At 42.7% G+C, this 25,541-nt stretch overlaps 1 protein-coding gene and 1 long non-coding RNA gene across 2 annotated transcripts in view; one reads left to right on the top strand and one right to left on the bottom strand.

Moving 5' to 3' along the window:
- Positions 1-15,557, top strand: part of LOC129824027 (kinesin-like protein KIF2C) — a 21,219-nt gene extending 5,662 nt beyond the window's left edge. The window contains exons 5-21 of the mRNA XM_055883297.1: positions 1,247-1,375; positions 1,618-1,710; positions 1,928-2,028; positions 5,667-5,762; positions 5,858-5,912; positions 6,019-6,181; positions 6,359-6,449; positions 6,533-6,596; positions 6,845-6,936; positions 7,133-7,275; positions 7,661-7,865; positions 8,922-9,032; positions 11,194-11,261; positions 11,351-11,444; positions 12,367-12,450; positions 14,957-15,050; positions 15,182-15,557. Coding sequence (XP_055739272.1) covers positions 1,247-1,375; positions 1,618-1,710; positions 1,928-2,028; positions 5,667-5,762; positions 5,858-5,912; positions 6,019-6,181; positions 6,359-6,449; positions 6,533-6,596; positions 6,845-6,936; positions 7,133-7,275; positions 7,661-7,865; positions 8,922-9,032; positions 11,194-11,261; positions 11,351-11,444; positions 12,367-12,450; positions 14,957-15,050; positions 15,182-15,258 — 1,760 coding nt within the window. The 3' untranslated portion in view covers positions 15,259-15,557. The remainder of the gene's footprint in view (positions 1-1,246; positions 1,376-1,617; positions 1,711-1,927; positions 2,029-5,666; positions 5,763-5,857; positions 5,913-6,018; positions 6,182-6,358; positions 6,450-6,532; positions 6,597-6,844; positions 6,937-7,132; positions 7,276-7,660; positions 7,866-8,921; positions 9,033-11,193; positions 11,262-11,350; positions 11,445-12,366; positions 12,451-14,956; positions 15,051-15,181) is intronic.
- LOC129824028 (uncharacterized) lies at positions 7,682-25,541 on the bottom strand. The gene is made up of 3 exons (XR_008754707.1): positions 25,429-25,541; positions 15,696-15,852; positions 7,682-7,769 (listed from the first exon to the last, which is right to left on the bottom strand). It is a non-coding gene; the product is annotated as an uncharacterized LOC129824028 (long non-coding RNA).

Below are 25,541 nucleotides of genomic sequence, written 5' to 3'. Positions count from 1 at the left end.
TTGAATTTGGCGCCCTGCACTTTCACTGGCTGTTGTCATATCGATCCCGCTAACGGGATTGCAGCCATAGGGAGTTTTAAAGTACTTTACACTACTGGCCTAGTACTCTGGACGGTTCTGAGAATATGTGGACAACTACAAATACTTAGGTGTCTGGTTAGACTAAACTCTCCTTCCAGACTCACATCAAACATCTCCAATCCAAAGTTAAATCTAGAATTGGCTTCCTATTTCGCAACAAAGCATACTTCACTCATGCTGCCAAACATACCCTAGTAAAACTGACCATCCTACTGATCCTCGACTTCGGCGATGTCATTTACAAAATAGCCTCCAATACCCTACTCAATAAATTGGATGCAGTCTATCACAGTGCCAACCGTTTTGTCACCAAAGCACCATATACTACCCACCACTGCGACCTGTACGCTCTCGTTGGCTGGCCCTCGCTTCATACTCGTCGCCAAACCCACTGGCTTCAGGTCATCTACAAGACCCTGCTAAGTAAAGTCCCCCCTTATCTCAGCTCGCTGGTCACCATAGCAGCACCCACTTGTAGCACGGGCTCCAGCAGGTATATCTCTCTGGTCACCCCCAAAACCAATTCTTTCTTTAGCCGCCTCTCCTTCCAGTTCTCTGCTGCCAATGACTGGAACAAACTACAAAAATCTCTGAAACTGGAAACACTTATCTCCCTCACTAGCTTTAAGCACCAGCTGTCAGAGCAGCTCACAGATTACTGCACCTGTACATAGCCCATCTATAATTTAGCCCAAACAACTACCTCTCCCCCTACTGAATTTATTTATTTATTTTGCTCCTTTCCACCCCATTATTTCTATCTCTACGTTGCACATTCTTCCACTGCAAATCTACGATTCCAGTGTTTTTTACTTGCTATATTGTATTTACTTTGCCACCATGGCCTATTTTTTTTGTCTTTACCTCCCTTATCTCACCTCATTTGCTCACATTGTATATAGACTTATTTTTATACTGTATTATTGACTGTATGTTTGTTTTACTACATGTGTAACTCAGTGTTGTATGTGTCGAACTGCTTTGCTTTATCTTGGCCAGATCGCAATTGTAAATGAGAACTTGTTCTCAACTTGCCTACCTGGTTAAATAAAGGTGAAATAAAAAAAATCAGAAGGATGATGAACAAGAGTTATTAATCATACCAAGACTACTTAATTCAACTGTAGTGGTTAAGGTGTTAGGCTAACTGTACTCTTCTACTCAGTTCCACTTCCTAGAAAGTCCATACGGCAGACATGCTTGTTCCGGGCCCCTGCTCCAGTCTCTGAACCTGCTAAGACTAAACAAGATTTCCTGTCTTCAGAGTATCCAACCTCTGTCCTCAAAGCTTCTGGTGGGGGTTGCTTCTCATTTTGTGCTTTCTGATTTCTTGCCTATCCCTTATATGCTGCCCCCAGATCTGTTTGTGCTCTTGCAAACTCCATTGCTGTCATTGTCGAGTGACAGGGAGTTGGCATGACACAAACCGACTCGTGCTCAGGCTATGTTTCTTACTTTCATTCAAATAATGAATTCCATTACCCTCAATTTTTTCCCCCTCTGTCTTCTTGATATTCAACATGCTTCATTTACCAGGTGTGCCCAACCGAGAAGGGAAGAGGAACGATCAGAGACAGACTGTTGTCCTGCCACCAGTCAACGAGACCAAGAGTGTCTTAGTCACCTCAAGTGAGCTTTAGGAACTTTGAGTCACACATCACTGTTTATCGCTCTGGACATGTATTCATAAATAGTTTTAGAGGAGTGCTGATCTACGATTAGTTTTGCCTTATAGATCACAATTAAATGGACATTAAATGGACTGGGGGACATGATTCTAGACTCTGAGATGCCCCGCTATTTTCGTGAGCATCATTCATCACATTTGTTATCTTCTCTCTTTCAGACAAACGGAGATCAGTGGTACCCACAGACATGAGCAAACCAGTGAACAAAAGATTGTCCCATGCAGTCAAGAGTTCTGACATGGTGCCCAAGAAGGGAAAGGTATGAGACATTGTATAATGTTTACATGGTACTATTGTCCTGTGGAAATTAGCTTTCGTGAAGATGCAGACCCAGTAGGTCTATAGCTAACTTACCGTCAATTCCTGCAATTCATTTCTATTAGAGATGCACCAACATTACATTTTTTTAACGATATCTGAAATTTTTCTTGTCAAAAAACAGATAACAAGAAATTAGCGGATTTTTTAAGCATTCTAGTACCGTTAAATAGTTAACACGCACGCACATGGACACAGAGGTCTAAAGCACTGCATCTCAGTGCAAGAGGCATCACTACAGTCCCTGGTTCGAATCCAGGCTGTATCACATCCAGCCGTGATTGGGAGTCCCATAGGGCGGCTCAAAATTGGCCCAGCGTCCTCCGTAAATAAGAAATTGTTATTAACTGACTTGTCTAGTTAAATAAAGGTTACACACACACCACACTGACCAAAAAGTTATTTTGTTTTGCATTTACATATGTCCCCATTACCAGTAAAGCATCATCAAGACCTATTTATTTCACATACTTGCTGTGCTGTTTCATTCTCACATTCTCAACCAACAATGTTTTGTCCAGAATATGACGGCACATCACATACTAATTTAACACGTTCATACATTTTGTTACGTGGTTATTACACATTGATTACACATTTCATGTCACATCATTCATCGATACGTATGCTATGATGCTGGTAAAGTTGTCTCGCGCACCATCAGTGCTAGTCAAAAAAAGAAAGCTAGCTAGCTCATGGATGCAAACAATGTTCTTCCTCAAACATAGCAAAACGACAATCTGTTTCTGTAGCGATAGTTAGCTAGCTAACTATATAGCTAGGTATCATCTAAAATAACCCTAATTTATAAGATTTCTTATTTGATTAATGGTGGTCAGACCCATCTATGTGAAGCTACCCACAATAAGAATTAGCCACAATGTGGACTTTGCGGTTAGCCTTCAAAATAAAAGGATGTCAGAGACAGTGATGCAAATGAATACAAATGGTATAATTATGCCATAATTGAATAGATCGTGCTAAACGAGGTTGGAATGTTGTATAAAATCAGCAGAAGACAAATTGTTAATTTGACAAATCTGAAATCACGCTGGTTGTATTATACTTTGGATTTGCATTGGGGGCATACTTATTTCACTGTACAGCCTTACCTATGGATTGTGGATCAATGACATTTAAAAAAAGATGTATTTAACGAGGCCAGTCAGTTAAGCACTAATTCTTATTTACAATGACGGCCTAGGAACAGTGGGTTAACTGCCTTGTTCAGGGGCAGCACGACAGTTCTTTACCTTGTCAGCTCGTGGATTCGATCTAGCAACCATTCGGTTACTGGCACAACGCTTTAACCACTATACTACCTGCCGCCCACTGGGGTATTATACTTTTGAATTGCATTGGGGGCATTCTTATTTCACTGTACATCCTTACCTATGGATTGTGTAATAATGACCTGGGGTATCAGTCTACTCCGTGACACCCAGAGAACAGTAGCGTCGTAGCTCTTATTGCGGGACTCTGAAACAACTGTGAATGGAGCCACATTTTATTGTCAACCTTTTGTGTATTGAACACTATTCCAGAGGAAAAACAATACTGTGTGGATGTTTTGGAGCCTGATAACTCAGGAGTACGTTGGGAAAAAATATATTGGGTATGGACTAGACTGATACCTCATTTCATTGATCCCCAATCCATAGGTAAAGCTGTACAGTGCAATATGAATGTCAATACACACAATAGGCTGACTGGGGAGGTGATTTCACACAGTCACAGTCTTGCGATAAGAGCTACAACACTAATATTTGTGTAAACTCTTCACATTAGTGTTCTGTGGGTGTCACTGAGTAGACTGATACCCCATTTCATTGCTTCACATTCAAACCTTGTTTAACATTATCTAGTCTAAATATGGCATGATTCCACCAATTGTAACCTTCTGCATCACTTTCAAATAGGTACTTTTTTATTTTGAAGACAAACTGCAAACGAAACTATTGTGCCTAATCCTTATTGTGGCTAGCTATACAACACGGTCTGGTTGAGCCTCACTAGCCAGGTGAAGCTAGCTGGCTGCTTATAACGTTAGCTTTGGGCAATCGGGTTAAGTAGTTGGCTAGCTATATATTTTCATGAACTGAAGTTCAATTTCAATAGGCAGACAAGTGGCTACCTAGCTAATACTTACTCACAAGGATTCCTAAATCATTGCTAAGAATAATGAAAATGACTGCAGTTTCTACTGGTCATTGTTTTCAGGCTGGTTGTATTGGTGCTAGCTAGGTACCGAGCTAAAGCTAGCTAGCTACCCCAGAAGTTGCAGTCGAGCAAATAATGCTTTATTACGAACACAGTGTTGTAAACACATCATTCGTGGCCGGTATTTGCTTGTTTGCAGGCTTTGTACAGCTTTGACAGTGCTACTGATAGTAGTGGTGGCGCTTGGCTTGCACGTGCCAATTCAGAACACACAACATTCAATAATAGAACTGTGTTATTTGACGTGTATATTTTTTGACACGCAAAGACCCAAACGGCGTTCCATATGGTGTGAAGCTAATAGCAGTGACGCTATTACTGTGTAACTCCAGTAGGAAAACATCTGGAAAAATAGCACACTTGGTAGTCGAATCAATTTTTATTTGTCACATACACATGGTTAGCAGATGTTAATGCGAGTGTAGCGAAATGCTTGTCCTTCTAGTTCCGACAGTGCAGTAATATCTAACAGGTAATCTAACAATCACCAACAACTGCCTAATACACACAAATCTAAAGGGGTGAATGAAAATATGTATATGGATGGCCGAGCGGCATAGGCAAGGTGCAATAGATGATATATAATACAGTATATACATGTGATATGAGTCGATGCAGTTGCATTACCAGGCGGTGATACAGCCTGACAGGATGCTCTCGATTGTGCATCTATAAAAGTTTCTGGGTGACAAGCCAAATTTCTTCAGCCTTCAGAGGTTGAAGAGGTGCTGTTGCGCCTTCTTCACCACACTGTCTGTGTGGGTGGACCATTTCAATTTGTCTGTGATGTGTATGCTGAGGAACTTAACTTTCCACCTTTTCCCCTGCTTTTCTTTCAATGTGGATGGGGGGTGCTCGCTCTGCGTTTTCCTGAAGTCCGTGATCATCTCCTTTTAATTTTTTTGATGTTGAGCGAGAGGTTGTTTTCCTGACACCACACTCACCACCTCCCTCCTCCTAGTGTGTACCGGTGCTCGACCAGTCGCGAAAGCCAATATCACTCATGACCGAGGACGGTTGATTGTCAAGGGCAATGAATACCATTATCTTGGTTAATGGATTTCGCCTTTGAGTTGTCTCACTTAAATGTTCTTACTCTTTCAAATGACTGCTCGACTTGTTGGCTGCTCGATGCACACATCAGGCATTGTGGGCTAGGTTAGGAAAGCTGTGTTGCGCAAAATTTTACGTGGTGTCATTACGTCATATGCCTACATTAAATAGATATGCACGTCAGCTTTGACATCAGTTTTCCACATCGGTGTTAAACTAGTGAAAGCATTTACTAAAATATTTTTTAAATACTACAGACACACCAGTTTATCACTTTTCTTAAACATGTAGTTCTGCTTCCTGTAGTTTGGAGACACAAACCGACCGAACAAGCAGTTTTACCAGATGATTGAAGACTTCAGAGAGACCTTGGAAGTATTTCCTTTATCTCCATCGGATACGGTAAGATGAAGAACAGGTGTTGAAATGTGGAAGGTCATTTATAATTATTGCTTATATTAGAGAATGTATCTTAAATTATTATTTTTGGTCAACAGGTTGAAGCTCATAGAATTTGTGTGTGTGTTCGCAAGCGTCCTCTCAACAATAAAGGTATGCTTAATTGTCTGAAATAAGTACGTTTTAACTCACTCCTTGTATCATCACGCTGCATCTTTGGTCCATTCTAATGTTGAGTTTCTATGTGTGATTGTCTTAGAGGTGACCAAGAAAGAAATTGATGTGGTGACTATCCCTGGTAATGGAACGCTGCTTGTTCATGAACCCAAGCAGAAAGTGGACCTGACCAAATACCTGGACAACCAGGTCTTCCATTTTGACTACTCCTTTGACGAGTCATCCACCAATGACTTAGTGTACAGGTATTCATTTGTTTTCTAAACAATATTATGTTCAGTTTATTTTACAATTATTTGCCGATTTCAAAACGTTCTGTTCAAATACCGTTTGCATGTATGTTCTCGTTATGAAGTTTGTTGGGTGTATCAACATTACTTGTTTTTGCAAGACAATCACATACTTGTATTTCTTAATGATAGGTTTACCGCCAAGCCTCTTGTCCAGACCATCTTCGACGGAGGAATGGCAACTTGTTTTGCTTACGGCCAAACTGGAAGTGGTAAAACTCACGTAAGTCTTTCCCTTTACCTGTCAGGTTGACACTAGCAATTTTTTCTCATGTAAAATTTGTGCCCATCTTTTACCCTATTCAGACAATGGGAGGAGACTTTTCAGGGAAGAGCCAGAACAGTTCCAAAGGGATCTATGCCTTGGCAGGTAAATGATTGACTACTTTCTATCAGCATCAACATTACAATATTGGCTTAGTTATCCTTTTTGATTGTTTTCTGGAAATATTTTGATAGATATTTCTGAGGTCACTACTAAAGAATAGATCTTTCCACTTCACATTTTAGATGTTTTTTTTGTGTACGTAAATGTTATACATGACCTTTACTTAGGCCATACTTCCATGATGTCTTTCAGTGTCTTGTAACTCTTTGTTCCTCTTACTTGTTGTTTAGCTCAGGATGTGTTCACCCTTCTGAAGCAGAGGAGATATTCCAGTCAGGACCTGTGCCCCTATGTGACCTTTTTTGAGATCTACAATGGCAAGGTGAGAAGGAATTGCTCGTAGTACTCCTCAAGCAGCTTGGGGATTTGGTTTTGTTGTTGGTGGAGAATCCATCATAATTGGAACAAATGTTTAGACTCATTTTAGATATGACTAAGGCTGTGTCCCAAATGGCAACCCATATAGTGAACTACTTTTGACCAGAGCACTACTAACACACTTGGCTTCCCATATGCAGGTGTTTGATCTGCTGAACAAGAAGGCCAAGCTGCGAGTGCTAGAGGATGAGAAACAACAGGTCCAGGTGGTCGGCCTGCAGGAGATGTACGTGTCGTGTGCGGAAGACGTCATCAAGATGATTGAGATGGGCAGTGCATGCAGGTACATATGTTTTGACTCCACCCGGAGTATGTTCAGTGAGGTGAAACATTCAAAATGTTAGATATACATGGAATGAATAGAGCTGACAGGATTCCTTATTCTTCTTGACGCACAATCATATCTTGTCAACACTACACATTTCCACCTGAATGTTCTGGAACATTGCGCCCTCCTGAACAGACGACTGGTTTTCCCTCGCTCTGTCTAGCATGTGTGTTGTCTTCCGTTCCTGTTTTGTATTTTGACAAATATGAATATCTCATCTAACTTTAGCATACTAAAGCCCTATAGAGTCCTTCAGGTTGCAACTTATTTTAATGTGTTAGCAACTAAAGTAAGTGTGTAGTGATTTATTTGTGACGATGATTTGCTGCATCTTTCTCAGGACGTCCGGCCAGACGTCCGCCAACGCCAACTCGTCTCGCTCCCACGCCATCCTGCAGGTGATCCTGCGGAGGAGAAACCAGCTGCACGGGAAGTTCTCCCTGGTGGACCTGGCGGGGAACGAGAGGGGCACAGACGTCAGCAGCAACGACAGACAGACCCTGGTAGAGACGGCCGAGATCAACCGCAGCCTGCTGGCTCTGAAGGTGAATACATCTACTGTCTACTACTACAACTACTAGCCCACTGTTCTTCTATTTTTCACTCTTTAGAAATCCTTTTACCTGAGATGTATTCATTTGTGTACACACCGTAGCAAAATGTTTTGCAACAGAAAATGGGAGCAGGTGTTTCTAATTGGACATGTTCAGTTAGTCCCTCTGTTGCAGTCTGTTGTCTTCTGTTTTGTGCCTAGTGAATATGACCATGATCATATAGCAGGTATGAACCACCTGCATACCACCTGTATATTCAGCAAAAGCCCTCATAAATGTGTAGGCAATGTCAAGATTATCAATGTAACAATATCTTGTGACTTCAAAATAAAATTATTATTTGAGAATATACACTGAGCAGCTTATTCTGCAGGGGGTTTCTTTCTAAATGTAACTAAGTTTAGAGCTGTGAGCTGCAGCTCCTCACTCATTCTAAGCCAGGGGTTTCCAAACTTTTTGGGCCCACGACCCCATTTTATTTATATATATCTCAATCAATCAATGAATGTATAATAATAAATAAAGTAATCAATGTTTACTTTTTTAAATTGGTGCTATTATTCTATTACAAATCAGTCTGACAGTACTTTTGACAGTATTTCAATCTGAAGGAGGTATGGTTTGAAGTGACTGAAATGCATCAAAGGTATTGGGATCGTCAGGCAATAATGTGTAGAAAATATTTTTTTTTTGCCCTGTCTGATTTAGTGCCTGGTCTTGTCCACTCTGTTCTCATGAATCCTTTGGCTTGTGGGCATTGTGGAAGGAAAAAGCAGACTCCTACGTGTTCCTGAGTCGTGTCTTTCAGTGGTGGGGGTCATAATATTTTGTAGTTTAAGCTGTTCAAAGGATAGAGCCACATTTTGTAGGAAGAAAATCACAGTTTATTACAACCGCATCTAGTGGCTACCAGAGGTTACTGACGTAACCCTGGTTCTATGGACAAAGCTTTATTTATTTTTTTAATTTCCGTTTATCTTGTGGGGGGTCGCGACCCCTAGTTTGCAAAATGCTGGTTTAAACCCTACTTTCTCCCTCTCCCTGTAGGAATGTATTCGCTCCTTGGGGATGGACAGCCACCACATACCCTTCAGGATGAGCAAGCTGACACAGGTGCTCCGAGACTCCTTCATCGGAGAGAACTCCAGGACATGCATGGTAAGGCTTAACTCCTCCTCTCTGGGCTTTAGTTTTAGAGGCACAATCTGAAAAATGGCTTATTATTAGCTACTAATGGTTATGGGGAGCAGGTAGCTGACTAGTGGTGTTTATTCATAGCAGTCTGATTTGGGGGTACAAGCTATTGGCCAGTCTTACACTTTTTGCCACGATGCTCCTATACTGTCCACATCTAAGTGATGGGAACAGGCCGTGGCTGGGGTCCCTGATGATTCCCCCCCCCCCCATGGCGTTGCAGATGTCCTGGAGGGTAGGCAGTGTGCACCCAAGGGTGCGTTCGGTTGAGCATACTATCCTCTGTAGCACCTTGCAGTCCGCGCCGGTGGAGTTGCCGTACCAGTGTGATGCAGCCCGACGGTATGCTCTCGATGGTGCTCCTGTAGAACACTGCGAGGGCCCATGGAGACAGGCCACATTTTCCCCCCCAGAATCCTGAGATTGACGAGTCTTGCCTTCACCACGGTGTCTGTGGGGTTTGACCATTTCAGCTCCTCGGAGATGTCAAGTTCCTCGGCGTGGGCCTCCCGGGTGGCGCAGTGGTCTAGGGCACTGCATCGCAGTGCTAACTGCGCCACCAGAGTCTCTGGGTTCGCGCCCAGGCTCTGTCGCAGCCGGCCGCGACCGGGAGGTCCGTGGGGCGACGCACAATTGGCATAGCGTCGTCCGGGGTAGGGAGGGTTTGGCCGGTAGGGATATCCTTGTCTCATCGCGCTCCAGCGACTCCTGTGGCGGGCCGGGCGCAGTGCGCGCCAACCAAGGGGGCCAGGTACACGGTGTTTCCTCCGACACATTGGTGCGGCTGGCTTCCGGGTTGGAGGCGCACTGTGTTAAGAAGCAGTACGGCTGGTGGGGTTGTGCTTCGGAGGACGCATGGCTTTCGACCTTCGTCTCTCCCGTGCCCGTACGGGAGTTGTAGCGATGAGACAAGGTAGTAATTACTAGTGATTGGATACCACGAAAATTGGGGAGAAATTGGGATAATAATAATAAAAATAAAAAAAAGTTCCTCGGCGTACACATTTTTGATAGTCTCCATGGTGGCTCCATTGATGAGGAAGGGGCCGTGCCTAGCCTTGTTTCTCTTGTCCACAATCGACTCCTGTTTGTTTTTCTGATGTTGAGTAGATATTGTTTACCTGGCACCACACCGTCAGAGTACTCACATCCTCCCTGTAGGCAGTGTTGTCGCTGTTGGTAATCAGGCCTACTACTGTCGGGTCGTCAGCTAACTTGATGGGGTTGGAACTGTGTGAGGCCACTCAGTCGCGGGTGTACAGGAGGGGACTAAGGTTGCACCTTGTGGGACCCCCGTGTTAAGGATCAGTGTCGAAGAGAGAATGTTGACTACCTTCACCACCTGGGAGTGGCACGTCAGGAAGTCCAGGACCCAGTTGCATAGGGAGGAGTTCTGTCTCAGGGCTGTGAGCTTTGTGGGAAACTTAAGAGGGCACTATGGTATTGAATGCCGTGCTGTAGTCGATGAACAGAATCCTCACATATTCATTCCTTTTGTCCAGGTGGGTTAGGGCCGTGTGCAGTGCAATGGCATTTGCATTGTCAGTGAATCTGTCGGGTGGTTGGCGAATTGGGGAGGGAAGAGGTGACGTGGTCTTAACTAGCCTCTTGAAGCACTTCATGATGGAAGTGAGTGCTACGGGTCACTAGTCATTCAGTTACTTTCCCTTTCTTGGGCACGGGGGTGATAGTGGACATCTTGAAGCAGGTGGGGATAGCGGCCTGAGTTAGAGAGATTGAAAATGTCCAAAAACACAACAGCCAGCTAGTCTGTAAATGCTCTGAGGGTGCGGATAGGGATGCTGCCTGTGCTGGCAGCTTTGCGAGGGTTAACACGTTTGAATGACTTAGACATCCTCTGTGAAGCCCGTAAATATGTAGCCCTCGTTGTCCTCAGGCACTCTCCTTGTCGTCTTAGTCATCATTGTGCTCAAAGCGTGGGGAAAAGAGTGTCTAGCTCATCCGGTAGGGTGGCGTTGGTGTCCGTGACGTGGCTGGCATTCTTTTTGTAATCTGTGATCGTTAGGAGCCCCTGCCACATACGACTCGTGTCCGACCCGCTGAATTGCTCTTCCACTTTGTTCCTGTAACTTAATATCGTCTGTAATGTTTTCTTATGTTCCAGATTGCTATGGTGTCTCCTGGAATGGCCTCATGCGATTACACTCTCAACACACTACGCTATGCAGACAGGTACACTCAAACCCATGAATGGATAGTAAGTATCTTGTTATTGATTTTCAGTGGTAAATGTTTCTTATGTATTTTGGTCCTTGTCATAGAGCAAAGGAACTGAATGGGACATCCAGGGTGAATGATGCTGATCTTCCCAAGAAGATTGATGAGATGGAAGTGGAGAACAGCTCCTCAGAGGAGGTGAGATCAAAATACCTTGGCTGTGATAAAATAGTACTTTTTGGTCCACCAGCCACTGGCAGGTAGTTTAAAACATCGACTCACCACTCAATAAAATGCAACTAAAATGACACCTACAAAACACAAACAGACGAGGATGCTTTGTAATGTTTCTAAAACAAATGTATTACTACTAAGAAGTAATGTTGTATATTGTTTTAATTTCATATTTTTTGTGATGTGACTCTTAACCAAAATATCAAAGATGAGACAACTGTTCACCTGCTCCTTTAAGGTTGGGAGGTTACCATGGTTAGACATGTTTGTGCCTGTGAGATTGTCGGATTAGGAGCAGCGTTGTCTTCTCTTCCCTAGCAGTTGAAAAACAACCTCGCTTGTGAACAAAACTATTTTAAATAGCCAGGAAACACAATACAAAGTCTCAGTTCAGTAGACTTTCATTTCAAGTAAGTTTTCAGCTTTTATGCCTCTGCGCAGCTCTAAACATGCTCACGGCCCCCAGGCAGTGCGAGGTGGGATAGGCTATAGGATTCGTATTTTGGCTTTGTGCGATTTTATTTGATCAGATATGACACACAACTGCAGATATACTTTGAATACAGCTACTGCAGCATTTATTTGACTATAAATGTGATGTTGTTTTTATTCACAAAAGTGAGTGAAGTGCTCACACAGTAGAGCCCTGACCACCTTACCCACCAATGCCAAATTTTACCTGCATTTTGCAGTGGCGTTTGTTAATTTTAGACCCTGACTAGGAAGTGGGGTGCCATTTCAGATACATCCTATTAAGTTGCTTGTCACAAGAAAATGTACTTTTTAAAGAGATGATACTAGATACTTCCTGGTATTTAGTCTGACATGGTATCAAGTGGACATTAGTGATGTGTTCAAGAATATTAACTCGCAGTCTTGTTTGCAGGACTCCATTGTGCCCATGACCGACATGTATGAGGCCATCTCCCAGGTGTCTGAGCTGGAGGAGTTAGTGCATGAGGAGTTGACGGTATACCTGTCTTTTTTCTCACCTCGCCTTAAAGGGAAATTACACAATTGTTCTACTTCATATTCATCATCTCTAGCACCACCCCAACATCAATGTATGTGAAATGGTGCATTTCTATGTTTGTAGTAAAAAAAGACATGTTTTTCCAATGTCATCACTAGTGTGCATCGTGATTTTAACCAATGGAGAGTAAGTATTGCCTACTAAATGGTTGTCATTGGAAACGCTTATCTTTTTTTGACAAAAAAAGCAATGCGCCATTTTCACATTGTGCTGCAGATGAATATGAAGTTGAGAATGTGAAATTTCCATTTTGTATTTATTAGGGATCCCCATTAGCTACTGCCAAGGCAGCAGCTACTCTTCCTTGGGTCCAAACATATTAAACCACTTACATTACATATAAAACAAAAGCTAAAATAGTACATCATACAACATTAAACCACTACATATCTACAATACAAAATGTTTAATGCAACAATATCACAATGCATGCGTCTGTACCTTTTTGTGTGTCTCTTCACAGTCCCCAGTTGTTGTGGGGTATGCATGGGTGTCTGAGTTGTGTACTAGTAGTTTAAACAGACAGCTCGGTACATTCAGCTTGTCAACACCTCTTACAAAAAGAGGTCGTGATGAAGTCAATCTCTCTTCCACTTTGAGCCATGCGAGATTGACATGCATGCCATTAATGTTAACTCTGCGTGAACTTTTAAGGGCCAGCCGTGCTGCCCTGTTCTGAGCCAACTGCAATTTTCCCAAGTCCCTCTTTGTGGCACCTGACCACACGACTGAACAGTAGTCCAGGTGCTACAAAACTAGGGCCTGTAGGACCTGCCTTGTTGATAGCGTTGTTAAGAAGGCACAGCAGCGCTTTATTATGGACAGACTTCTTTCCATCTTAGTTACTGTTGTATCAATATGTTTTGACCAGGACAGTTTACAATCCAGGGTTACTCCAAGCAGTGTAGTCAACTCAACTTGCTCAATTTCCACATGATTCAATACAAGATTTTTAGTTTGGAAATATTTAGGACTAATTTATTCCTTGCTACCCATTCTGAAACTAACTGCAGGTCTTTAAGTGTTGCAGTCATTTCAGTCGCTGTAGTAGCTGACGCGTTTAGTCATCCGCATACATAGATACACTGGCTTTACTTAAAGCATGTCGTTAGTAAAGATTGGAACATTAAGGGGCCTAAACAGCTACCCTGGAGAATTCCTGATTATGTTTGAGAGGCTTCCATTAAAGAACACCCTCTGTGTTCTGTTAGACAAGTAACTCTTTATCCACGTTATAGCAGGGGCTGTAAAGCCATAACACATATGTTTTTCCAGCAGCAGACTATGATCGATAATGTCAAAAGCTGCACTGAAGCCAATCAGTCATTTGTGTAAGTGCTGTGCTTGTTGCGTGTCCTTCCCTATAAGCGTGCTGAAAGTCTGTCAATTTGTTTACTGTGAAATAGCATTATATCTGGTCAAACACAATTTTTCCCAGAAGTTTACTAAGGGTTAGTAACAGGCTGATTGGTTGGCTATTTGAGCCAGTAAAGGGGGCTTTACTATTCTTGGGTAGGGGAATGACCGTTGCTTCCCTCCAGGCCTGCGGGCAAACACTTTGTAGTAGGCTTAAATTGAAGATGTGGCAATACCATCAGTAATTTTTCATCCAGTGGGTTTTGTGACCAATGAGCCATTTGATTCAATGAATGATGGAATGGAGTTTGCCTTTTTTTCCCAAAATGTCTTTCTAAGGTGCTCCAAAGATTTTTACTATCATTCTTCTATATAATTTATTTTCGCTTCATAGTATAGTTTTTATTTAGTCACATGATTTCTTAATTTGCAGTACGTTTGCCAATCAGTTGGGCTGCCAGAGTTATTTGCCATACCTTTTGCCTCATCCCTCTCAACCATACCATTTTTTAAATTCCTCATCAATCCAAGGGGATTTAACAGTTTCAGTCATTTTCTTAATGGGTGCGTGCTTATTAGTAACTGGAATAAGCAATTTCATAAATGTCAAGTTCAGTGTCTGGTTGCTTCTCATTACACACCACAGACCAGCAAATATTCTTTACATCTACATATGAATCACAACAAAACTTCTTGTATGACCTCTTATACGCTACATTAGGCCCAACCTTTGGTACTTTGGTTTTCCTAGATATGGCTACTATGTTGTGATCACTACATCCATGGATTTGGATACTGCTTTAAAGCTAATTTCTGCAGCATTAGTAAAGATGTGATCAATACATGTTGATTTCATTCCTGTGCTGTTTTTAAATACCCTGTTAGGTTGACTGACAACCTGAACCAAGTTGCAGGCACTGGTTACAGTTTGAAGTTTTTTCTTGAGTGGGCAGCTTTAAACATTCTGAACCTGTAACTGCACCAATTTTGGCTTAGATTGAAATATAATCAAAGATTTGACACATCAAATGACTTTGTATTGCTTGAGTAAGTTCCATATGTCTTTGTTTTCTTATGTGTTGTCCAGAGGGCCAGTGATTTTCTCAAGCCAATGGAGATGCCATCATATGACATTGAGGCTGGGGTGACAGATATTGTGGACTACGCAAGAAAATTACTGGGTATGTGAATGTGTTGATTAACCAGTTACTTTTCTAGTTCCATTTGCCTAACCTGATATCTAAAGCCAATGTTGATCCCAAGTGGGCCCTCTAGATGTTCTAACTTTGTGGCCTTGGTTTACTCTTGACAGACACAGTCCTGGCATTGCAATATGCCATCGATGGAGAGCGACTGGCAAGGATGACCCCCAATTCAGGTTATTGCTGAGGGGGACAGCCACTCGACTTGTTCACTTGGAAATATGGTGCTATTAAAAGTACCATTGAGTTGTGAATGTTTTATCATGCAGTTACTATTGTGCAAGGGTTCAATTGGACATAAATTCATTTCTGCTAACTTTAATTAATAGCAAAAGAAATAAAACATTACCTCTAACATTTAAAGCCTCTCACTACATACCATAGATGTCCATGAAAGAATGTTAACAATTCATGTTCAATGTATTTGTATACAAAATGGAATTTTGTCCTGTTTTAAAATGATTTGATTAAAGTTTTTTTTATGAATTCTATTGATATGTCATCCTTAAGGTAAAGTTATTTGGTTGCATTTACCAACCAACCATTTGCCTGATGCTTGTGTTCTAATGTTTATTTTGTTAAAGTATTTTAAATGTGTTTCCCTGTGTTTGTACACATGCTTACCCCCGAGCTGCATTCTAGCCCCATGACATCAAGAGGCAGCTGGAGGATGACCCATGCACCTCTGCCTAGCACTCAGTGCGGGGGCTTTTCGCCCCTTTTCTCCTTCTTGATCCCAAACCTCCACTATACACAAGTCCATCTTGTGTATACACACACCCTGCAAGCAAAAGTTGATACATGACAAATCAAAGCCCTAATAAACAGCTCACACTGAACAATTTTCCCCAAAGGATAAAAATAAACAAATTCTGCCTGCAACTGGGTGGCCCTACTGCATGGTGTGAGGCCTTGTAGTCAGCACAACTGTTTCCTATGAGCACAACCCCAGCCCCCATCTCACTGGGTGGTATTCTCCTCCCTTCTCCCAACCAACCCTCCACCAACCAGCAGTCTGTCTGCTCATTTTCACAGGCAAGCGCAATGCGAAACACTTTCCAATGGCCTTGTATACCACAAACGTAAACTTTTCTTTGAACTCGGCATCTCAATAATGGTTAACAAGAGCATGTCGGTTTTTGGTTATTCTTTCCTTATTCGTGATGACATGCTGCTCTGCTTTTTGAGTTTGTTTTTTGTTGATAGAAAATAATTTGTTACCCGGACCGCACGTAACCACATCAACTATGGCTCATGGCCATATCTATTATCAGCCTCATTCTTGATGTCCATCTAATGTTGTGTTGCAACACTACACTAGTTTCAGAATTAAATTTCCCATTTCTTTGCGCCCTTTTCACCTGCTTGCCTCGGTCATTTGGCAGCTCCCTTTTTACTATAAAATAGAGATCAGAAACAGCACTCCCAACAGTGTGATTGGTACTTTCCTATAGTGATAAGTGTAGTCGGTTTTATAAAGGCACATTTATTCAGTTAAAAACCTTCCTAATATTGAGTTGTTGTCCCCCCCCCCGTTTCCCTTAGAACAGCTTCAATTTGTCTGGACATGGACTCTACAAGGTGTCAAGCATTCCACATGGATGCTGGCCCATATTGACTCCAATGCTTCCCACAGTTGTCAAGTTGGCTAGATGTCCTTTGGGTGGTGGACCATTCTTGATACACACGGGAAACGGTTGAGCGTGAAAATCCCTGCAGTGTTGCAGTTTTTGACACTAAAACTGGTGTGCCTGGCACCTACTAACATCCTGTTCAAAGGCACTTAAACCTTTTTTCTTGCTTATTCAACCTCTGAATGGAACACATACACAATCCTTGTCTCAAGGCTTTAAAATCCTTCTTTAACCTGATTCCTCCCCTTCATCCAATAAGGGATCATAGCATTCATCTGGTCACTCTGTTGTAGAAAGAGCAGGTGTTTCTAATGTTTTGTATAGTGGATTAGCAGAGAACCTCGACCTACTACGTTATTCACACAATTAGATATGTGACTAGCAGTTGCGGTACTTATCTTTTATTCGTTGTCATTTTGAAACGGTAATAGGCTCATGTTTCAGACAGATTAATTCACCCATATCTACTATTTCACAACACTGATCATTTCTGAATTGTTAATCGCCTTGCCAAATCCCCTTATCTCATCTCAAATTCCTTTTGAATGGTGCTGGGATTTGAATCTGGAGCTGTGTTTTCATGTGAGCTTGGTCTTGTATCTGTTGGCCCTGAGACTTTTCGTATGCATCCCAAATAGAACCCCATTTCCTTTAGTGCACTACAAAATGCCCTGGTCAAAAGTAGTGCACTATGAAAAGAATAGGGTGCCGTTTGGGATGCACATTTTGACTGCCCTGGATTCCAGCTGTCCACATGAATATTTTCTCTGTGCAAAGAAAATTGGCAGTGGCTGTTACTCTGTTCCCATCACCTCCACAGACTAAATAAATAGACTAACCACCCAGCGAGTCAGTCCATCGGAGGAGAGCGGAGCGCCGGCCGGTCCTGTTTTTTTTGTTTTTTCTGCCCCGTTCCCTCTGACCGTCTCCTCTTGCACTCTCCTCTCAGGACTGCTCTGTCTGTCTCTGTGGTGTTCGTTATCTGAACAGCCTGTATGTGTCTATCAACATGAGTCCTGTGTGTGTATCACTAAACACACCAAGATTATATTTTTAATGGAGCCAGTTATGGATACATCAGCCAAACATGGGATAGAAAGCATAGTTTGAATTCCTGTAGGTGTTTGTCGTCTTCTTTTGCAATGAAACTAAGTTAAATGTTTTATTAGGTTGATTAAAACTGTTTTTACCTTAGTTTACATGTTTTTTTCACTAAAAGAGAATGTGACTAACTTTTTGTTCATTTATTGCTATTGCCTGGCTGGATATAATATTGCTTCTGTTTTGGGGAAAACAGTGCTGTATGAGTTTAATGTATTCTACAGTTTAACCAGCAGAGGTCAGTCTAACTGCAACCGGGGGAGCCATACGAGGGCTACTACATGGGCCACTCAATACAGTACTCCTACAGTCTTTCAGTGGGATTAAATCACAAAAAGGATGGGAGGGAACATAATTTAAATGTTTCTTTGGTCAATCTGTGAGACCTGTATGTAAGAACATTAGTGTATACTTGTAGTTCATACACAAAAATAATCTGTTTTTTTTAATATTTTGTTTTTATACAATTGCATTTGTAATGCTTTTCCTGAAGACTCCAATCTACACTGCTCAAAAAAATAAAGGGAACACTTAAACAACACAATGTAACTCCAAGTCAATCACACTTCTGTGAAATCAAACTGTCCACTTAACAAGCAACACTGATTGACAATACATTTCACATGCTGTTGTGCAAATGGAATAGACAAAAGGTGGAAATTATAGGCAATTAGCAAGACACCCCCCAAAACAGGAGTGATTCTGCAGGTGGTGACCACAGACCACTTCTCAGTTCCTATGCTTCCTGGCTGATGTTTTGGTCACTTTTGAATGCTGGTGGTGCTCTCACTCTAGTGGTAGCATGAGACGGAGTCTACAACCCACACAAGTGGCTCAGGTAGTGCAGTTCATCCAGGATGGCACATCAATGCGAACTGTGGCAAAAAGGTTTGCTGTGTCTGTCAGCGTAGTGTCCAGAGCATGCAGGCGCTACCAGGAGACAGGCCAGTACATCAGGAGACGTGGAGGAGGCCGTAGGAGGGCAACAACCCAGCAGCAGGACCGCTACCTCCGCCTTTGTGCAAGGAGGTGCACTGCCAGCGCCCTGCAAAATCACCTCCAGCAGGCCACAAATGTGCATGTGTCTGCTCAAACAGTCAGAAACAGACTCCATGAGGGTGGTATGAGGGCCCGACGTCCACAGGTGGGGGTTGTGCTTACACATGTGACAGACGTGATAGAGTCTGGAGATGCCGTGGAGAACGTTCTGCTGCCTGCAACATCCTCCAGCATGACCGGTTTGGCGATGGGTCAGTCATGGTGTGGGGTGGCATTTCTTTGTGGGGCCGCACAGCCCTCCATGTGCTCGCCAGAGGTAGCCTGACTGCCATTAGGTACCGAGATGAGATCCTCAGACCCCTTGTGAGACCATATGCTGACACATGCACATTTGTGGCCTGCTGGAAGTCATTTTGCAGGGCTCTGGCAGTGCACCTCCTTGCACTAAGGCGGAGGTGCCGGTCCTGCTGCTGGGTTGTTGCCCTCCTACGGCCTCCTCCACGTCTCCTTATGTACTGGCCTGTCTCCTGGTAGCGCCTGCATGCTCTGGACACTACGCTGACAGACACAGCAAACCTTTTTGCCACAGTTCGCATTGATGTGCCATCCTGGATGAACTGCACTACCTGATCCACTTGTGTGGGTTGTAGACTCCGTCTCATGCTACCACTAGAGTGAGAGCACCGCCAGCATTCAAAAGTGACCAAAACATCAGCCAGGAAGCATAGGAACTGAGAAGTGGTCTGTGGTCACCACCTGCAGAATCACTCCTGTTTTGGGGGGTGTCTTGCTAATTGCCTATAATTTCCACCTTTTGTCTATTCCATTTGCACAACACCATGTGAAATTTATTGTCAATCAGTGTTGCTTCCTAAGTGGACAGTTTGATTTCACAGAAGTGTGATTGACTTGGAGTTACATTGTGTTGTTTAAGTGTTCCCTTTATTTTTTTGAGCAGTGTAGATAGATATACATTCTGTTAGATGTATGCAGTGCCTTCGTAAAGTATTCAGACTCCTTGACTTTTTCCAAATTTTGCATTGTTTTAAAATGGATTAAATACAAAAAATCCTCAGCAATCTACACACAATACCCCATAATGACAAAGCAAAAACAGATTTTAAACATTTTTGCAAATGTAATTATGTAAAAAAAAAACATACCTTATTTAAATAAGTATTCAGACCCTTTGCTATGAGAATTGAAATTGAGCTGAGGAGCATTCTGTTTTACATTGATCATCCTTGAGATGTGTCTACAACTTGATTGGAGTCCACCTGTGGTAAATTCAATTGATTGGACATGATTTGGAAAGGCACACTCCTGTCTATATAAGGTCCCACAACTGACAGTGCATGTCACAACAAAATCAAAGCCATGAAGTTGAAAGAATTGTCCATAGAGCTCTGAGACAGGATAGGGGGAGAGTACCAAAACATTTTTGTAGTGTTGAAGGACCCCAAAGGCACAGTGGCCTCCAACAATCTTGAATGGAAGAAGTTTGGAACCACCAAGACTCTTTCTAGAGCTTGCCGCCCGGCCAAACTGAGCAATCGGGGGAGAAGGGCCTTGGTCAGGGAGGTGACCAAGAACCCGATGGTCACTCTGACCGAGCACCAGAGTTCCTCTGTGGAGAACCTTCTAGAACAGGGGTGTCAAACTCATTCCACGGAGGGCCTAGTGTCTGCAGGTTTTTCCTTTCAATAAAGCCCTAGACAACCAGGTGTGGGGAGTTCCTAACTAATTAGTGATGTTAATTCATCAATCAAGTATAAGGGAGGAGCGAAAACCCGCAGACACTCGGCCCCCCGTGGAATGAGTTTGACACCTGTGTTCTAGAAGGACAACCATCTCTGCAGCACTCCACCATTAAGGCCTTTATGGTAGCGTGGCCAGACAGAAGCCACTCAGTAAAAGGCACATGACTGCCCGCTTGGAGTTTGCCAAAATTCACCTAAAGACTCAGACCATGAGAAACAAGATTCTCTGGTCTGATGAACAAGATTGAAGTCTTTGGCCTGAATGCCAAGTATCACGTCTGGAGGAAACTTGGCACCATCCCTACGGTGAAGCGTGGTGGTGGCAGAATCATGCTATGGGGATGTTTTTCAGCAGCAGGGACTGGGAGAATAGTCAGGATTGAGGCAAAGATTAACATAGCAAAGTACAGAGCGATCCTTGATTAAAACCTGTTCCAGAGCTCTCAGACTGAGGTGACGGTTAACCTTCCAACGGGACAATGCCCCTAAGCACACAGCCAAGACAACGCAGGAGTGGCTTCGAGACAAGTCTCTGAATTTCTTTGAGTGTCCCAGCCAGAGCCCGGACTTGAACCCGATCTAACATCTCTGGAGAGACCTGAAAATAGCTCTGCAGTGACACTCCCCATCCAACCTGACAGAGCTTGAGAGGCTATGCAGAGAAGAATGGGGGAAACTCCCCAAATACAGGTGTGCCAAGCTTGTAGTGTCATACCCAAGAAGACTCAAGCCATAATCGCTGACAAAGGTGCTTCAACAAAGTACTTATGTAATAAAGTTTATTTTTAATAAATGTGAAATTCTAAACAATTCTAAACATTTCTAAAAACCTGTTTTTGATTTGTCATTGTGGGGTATTGTGTATAGATTGATGAGGAGAAAAAACAACAATTTAATAAATTTTTGAATATGGTTCTAACAAAATGTGGAAAAAGTCAATGGGTCTGAATACTTTCCGAAGGCACTGTATACCCTCACAATGCTACACTGTTTGCACAACCTAGTGATTATTTTAAAAAATTATGTTACCACCACCCGTCCACATTTACTCAACACCACCCCATGTAAGTGTAGGTTTGTTCAGCTGGCTATGTTTGTTTGTTTTTATTTATTTTCTTGTTTGGTCAGTAATGACTTAATAGCCAGCTTGGTACACACAGGTGTAACTACATACTATTCGTTTGACCAGTTGTTACCACCAACCATTACAACAAGCACAGATAGTGATCTCACATTTCATACAGAAATTACTGAATTACACTACCCAATTCAGTAGATAGTACTTTGTCTTCCATACATGCAACAAATGTAACACTTGCTAAAGATATATTTACAGAAGTGAAGTATCTAGTTGTCTGCTATAGATTTGGAGTTACATAAGGTTTCTAGTTTGGGTTGTTAGTTGTCATGCTCAAAAGGGAAACAAAAATGTGTCTTACCCCATTTGAAAGGGCATTCCCTCCATTAATCTTAAATATGGTTAATAGCAAAAGCATATGTATCTTTGTAGACAGGCCTTTGGCCCAAACCCCTGTTTCATGTGGTGAGGCCCTGTGGGCCCACAGTGAGTCAGCTCTGGGACATGCAGCATGCAATCTGGGCAAGGGATGGGTGGGCTGTGGCTAGTTTGGGCTGGAGCTCGGCAGGGTGGGATTGGGGCTAGTTTGGGCTGGGTGGGATTTGGGCTAGAGCTGGGGCTAGGTGGGCTAGGGCCGGGCTCCTAGAAGAGCTCAACCCACCACTGATGTACTTAGGTGATGAGAGTAATTTGATTAGGGATTTGTAACATCATCTAGCATGCTCTTAGTCTTTGAATTCTGCTGCTCTGTTGATCACTACACACGTCTGAATCTGCCATCCTAGAAGTCATTTGTTTGACTTCAAAATGAATGGCGCTGTACAAAACAAATTCATCAGGGATTGGATTGTCTCTAACAAATCTAACCAATCAGAGTATCAAAGTTGATAACGTCATCATGTAGGCTGGCTCTGGCCCAACCCATCGGTTTCCGGGACCAATCAGAATGGCCAGAATGTGTTCGCCTTCTAGAAATTGTAGGGGAGGCAGGTAAATCCAGAATCACCGTGGAAAAGAAACGTCCGTTTGGCCGGAGCAATGTGGATGGGTAGCCAGGCAAGTATACTCGACCACCTCCAAGTCAAACCATTACACTGTAGCTGAAAACATTTCTTAGTCCTTAGCACTTAAACAGTGTCAGCCTTTAGAAATTATGTTTACAGTGTCCAACATAATTACCTAAGCACTGTAGTGTAGAGTTAAACTATAACAGACATAAAACGTGCCTTAATCAAATAACTACAGTTAGACTTGTAGCTTTGATGACAGTCAGTCCTCCACTCAGTATTAGAGTAGTAAGTAATGCAGGTCCCCATGGGAACAGTCTTTCTTCAGAGCCCTTTCCTGGAGCAGCTGTTATGCTTGAGCAGAGTTTTCCTCGTTTCTACATGTGGTAAGTAGTCCGTAGGGCCACTCTGTCTTTCACAATTTCCCCGTTGGTGCTCAGTCGCACTGCAATACTCCACCCTGTGGAGAAGTACTTCAGTGTACTCTAGAGCAGAGAACAGACAGGCTTCTGGTCTGGAATAGAACAGAACAGCAAGCCAAAGCCCTGGGATGCATCCCAAATGGCACTTTATTATGTATTTAGTGCTATACTTTTAACCACGCCGTTTTTACAGTTGTAGGCTATAGAAAATCATGGTTAGGATCAAGATATAGGGCCTAACATATGCTATGATATGCTATTTTGGCTAATAAAGTGTCCTATTCACTTTCAGATTCCGAACAGAGAGAGAGAGAAGTATGTTAGTCCAGGGAGAACATATAAAGGAACATAAATAGCCTAGTGCAGAAACATATCAATGTGCTGTTAGCATTGGTTTCAAGCATCCTTTTTATGGACAGTCCTGAGATGTCTGCGCAGAGCGAGGGGCATACGGTGCAACTCCCACAGCTATACGCCATGTTGAGCCGGCCACATTAAATGCCTGCCGGTCTGCACTATGCCTTCATTAGCTTTTCTTGCCACTTGCATGTGTTTAATTAATTATTATGTGTTTAATTATAATCCTCTGCTTCTCTTCCTCTCCAGATTGCTCTACAATGCCATGCCACCTTCCACTCTTAGAAAAAAGGGTTTACAAAAGGGTTCTTCGGCTGTCCCCATAGGAGAACACTTTTTGGTTCCAGGTAGAACCCTCTGTGGAAAGAGTTCTACATGGAACTCAAAAGGGTTCTTCAAAGGGTTATCCTATGGGGACAACTGAAGAACCCTTTTAGGTTCTGGATAGCACCCCTTTTCTAAGAGTGTATGATTATTCTCCCTTCCAATTTAGAATTTAGAAACCAGTCTTGAGTCTTTTTCGCATTCACACTGTGCTGTGGTGTGTGTAATTTGTAAAAGAACAGCCAGCATGGATTCACTGGTCTTTCGTCCCCAAACGGAGCCCCAATCATGGAAACACAACGCAACCAACCCTGATGTTGCTGGCATTCAAATTGTTATTGTTTTAACCAAACAAACCACTTCTATACACTAGTTTGCATTACGAGTTTATATTTAGGCCCTTCTGTAAACACGGCAGGCCAGAAAGAATCAATTAAAAGGGCATTACGTTGGTTCCTGTTTATTTAAAACATGTTTACACTGCAGGGGCCGGCCTGGAAATTCATATTGCTCCTCCAGTCAGAGAGAATGTATAAATTGCAAACACATTTGTTAGCTTGACATAGATTTAGTAAATATTGATCTCGTCTCTGCGTGATGGAGTGTAGTCAGACGACTGATTATAAGAAACAAAATGGAGGGAGCAACATTCTATAGGAGCAATATTCTATTGGTGCATGCCTGCACAAATACAATGCACATTGCATCAAGTTTTACATTGTGTTTGTAGTAAATGAGTAGTAAAAGAGTAACTGGCTATTAGTTCCAAGTTAGTAAACTATGTGGCTTATTATACATTTATGTAAGATAATGATTGCCATTGAGAACTATGGCATTAGTTATTTATGTTATACATCTCTAAAGCTATGTTATATACCCAGTTTAAAATGTTTCACAGTGCTTTAGAGGGATTACTCCAACTGAAGACTCCAGAAAGAAGAACATTTTAGGAGGTATGTTGTTGTCAGCTAGTACTTTTTTAAATTTCTATTAATTCTTTTACTTTTTCCACTGTTGCTGCAAATGTGCAAACACAGAACACCCCCTCACACAAACTCAAACAAGCATTCCAGTGTGCTGTGCACACACACACACACACACACACACACACACACACACACACACACACACACACACACACACACACACACACACACACACACACACACACACACACACACACACACACACACACACACACACACACACACACACACTTCTTACTAATCAGCCCTATTGAATTCTAACAACAATGGGCACTCATACTCAGGCCACCCAAGATGCACAGCAGGTCATGTGTTAGCTCTTTTGTCCCCCTCAGTTTTTTCTCCTTTGCTAATTCTTTACAGAGACTGGTTGGTCCTGATTTTTGCCTCCAAGATCTAGTTATCTGTTGTTAAAGATGTCAGCTGTTATCTCACCCATACTGTATATTGCTAGCTATTTAAAGTGGACAAGGTCTTTCAGCTACTGCCAGCCTCCACACATCCCCATGCCACAGACACACACACTTCTCCACAGTCCCCCCCCCCCCCCCCCCCCCACACACACACATGTTTCTCCCCCATGCTCTCTTTCCCTTCCACCCCTTTTCAAACTACAGCACTAATCTGTCTTGATAAAGTTCATAGAAGCGGGTGAGATAAAGAGAGGAGAAGGAACAGTTCACACTCACAGAATAGAGCTCCCCCATGATTCTGCTGCTGCGCAAAGTGCCACTCAGTCTGATTCTTGGCTTCAGTGCCCATGCAGTCAGAGCTGTGCCAGGCAGGGAGCAGGCATGAATGA

The sequence above is a fragment of the Salvelinus fontinalis genome, chromosome 26 (assembly GCF_029448725.1).
Source record: "Salvelinus fontinalis isolate EN_2023a chromosome 26, ASM2944872v1, whole genome shotgun sequence".
Classification (NCBI taxonomy): domain Eukaryota; kingdom Metazoa; phylum Chordata; class Actinopteri; order Salmoniformes; family Salmonidae; genus Salvelinus; species Salvelinus fontinalis.
Note: the sequence above shows the minus strand (reverse complement) of the source record. Positions and strands in the feature narration are given on the sequence as shown.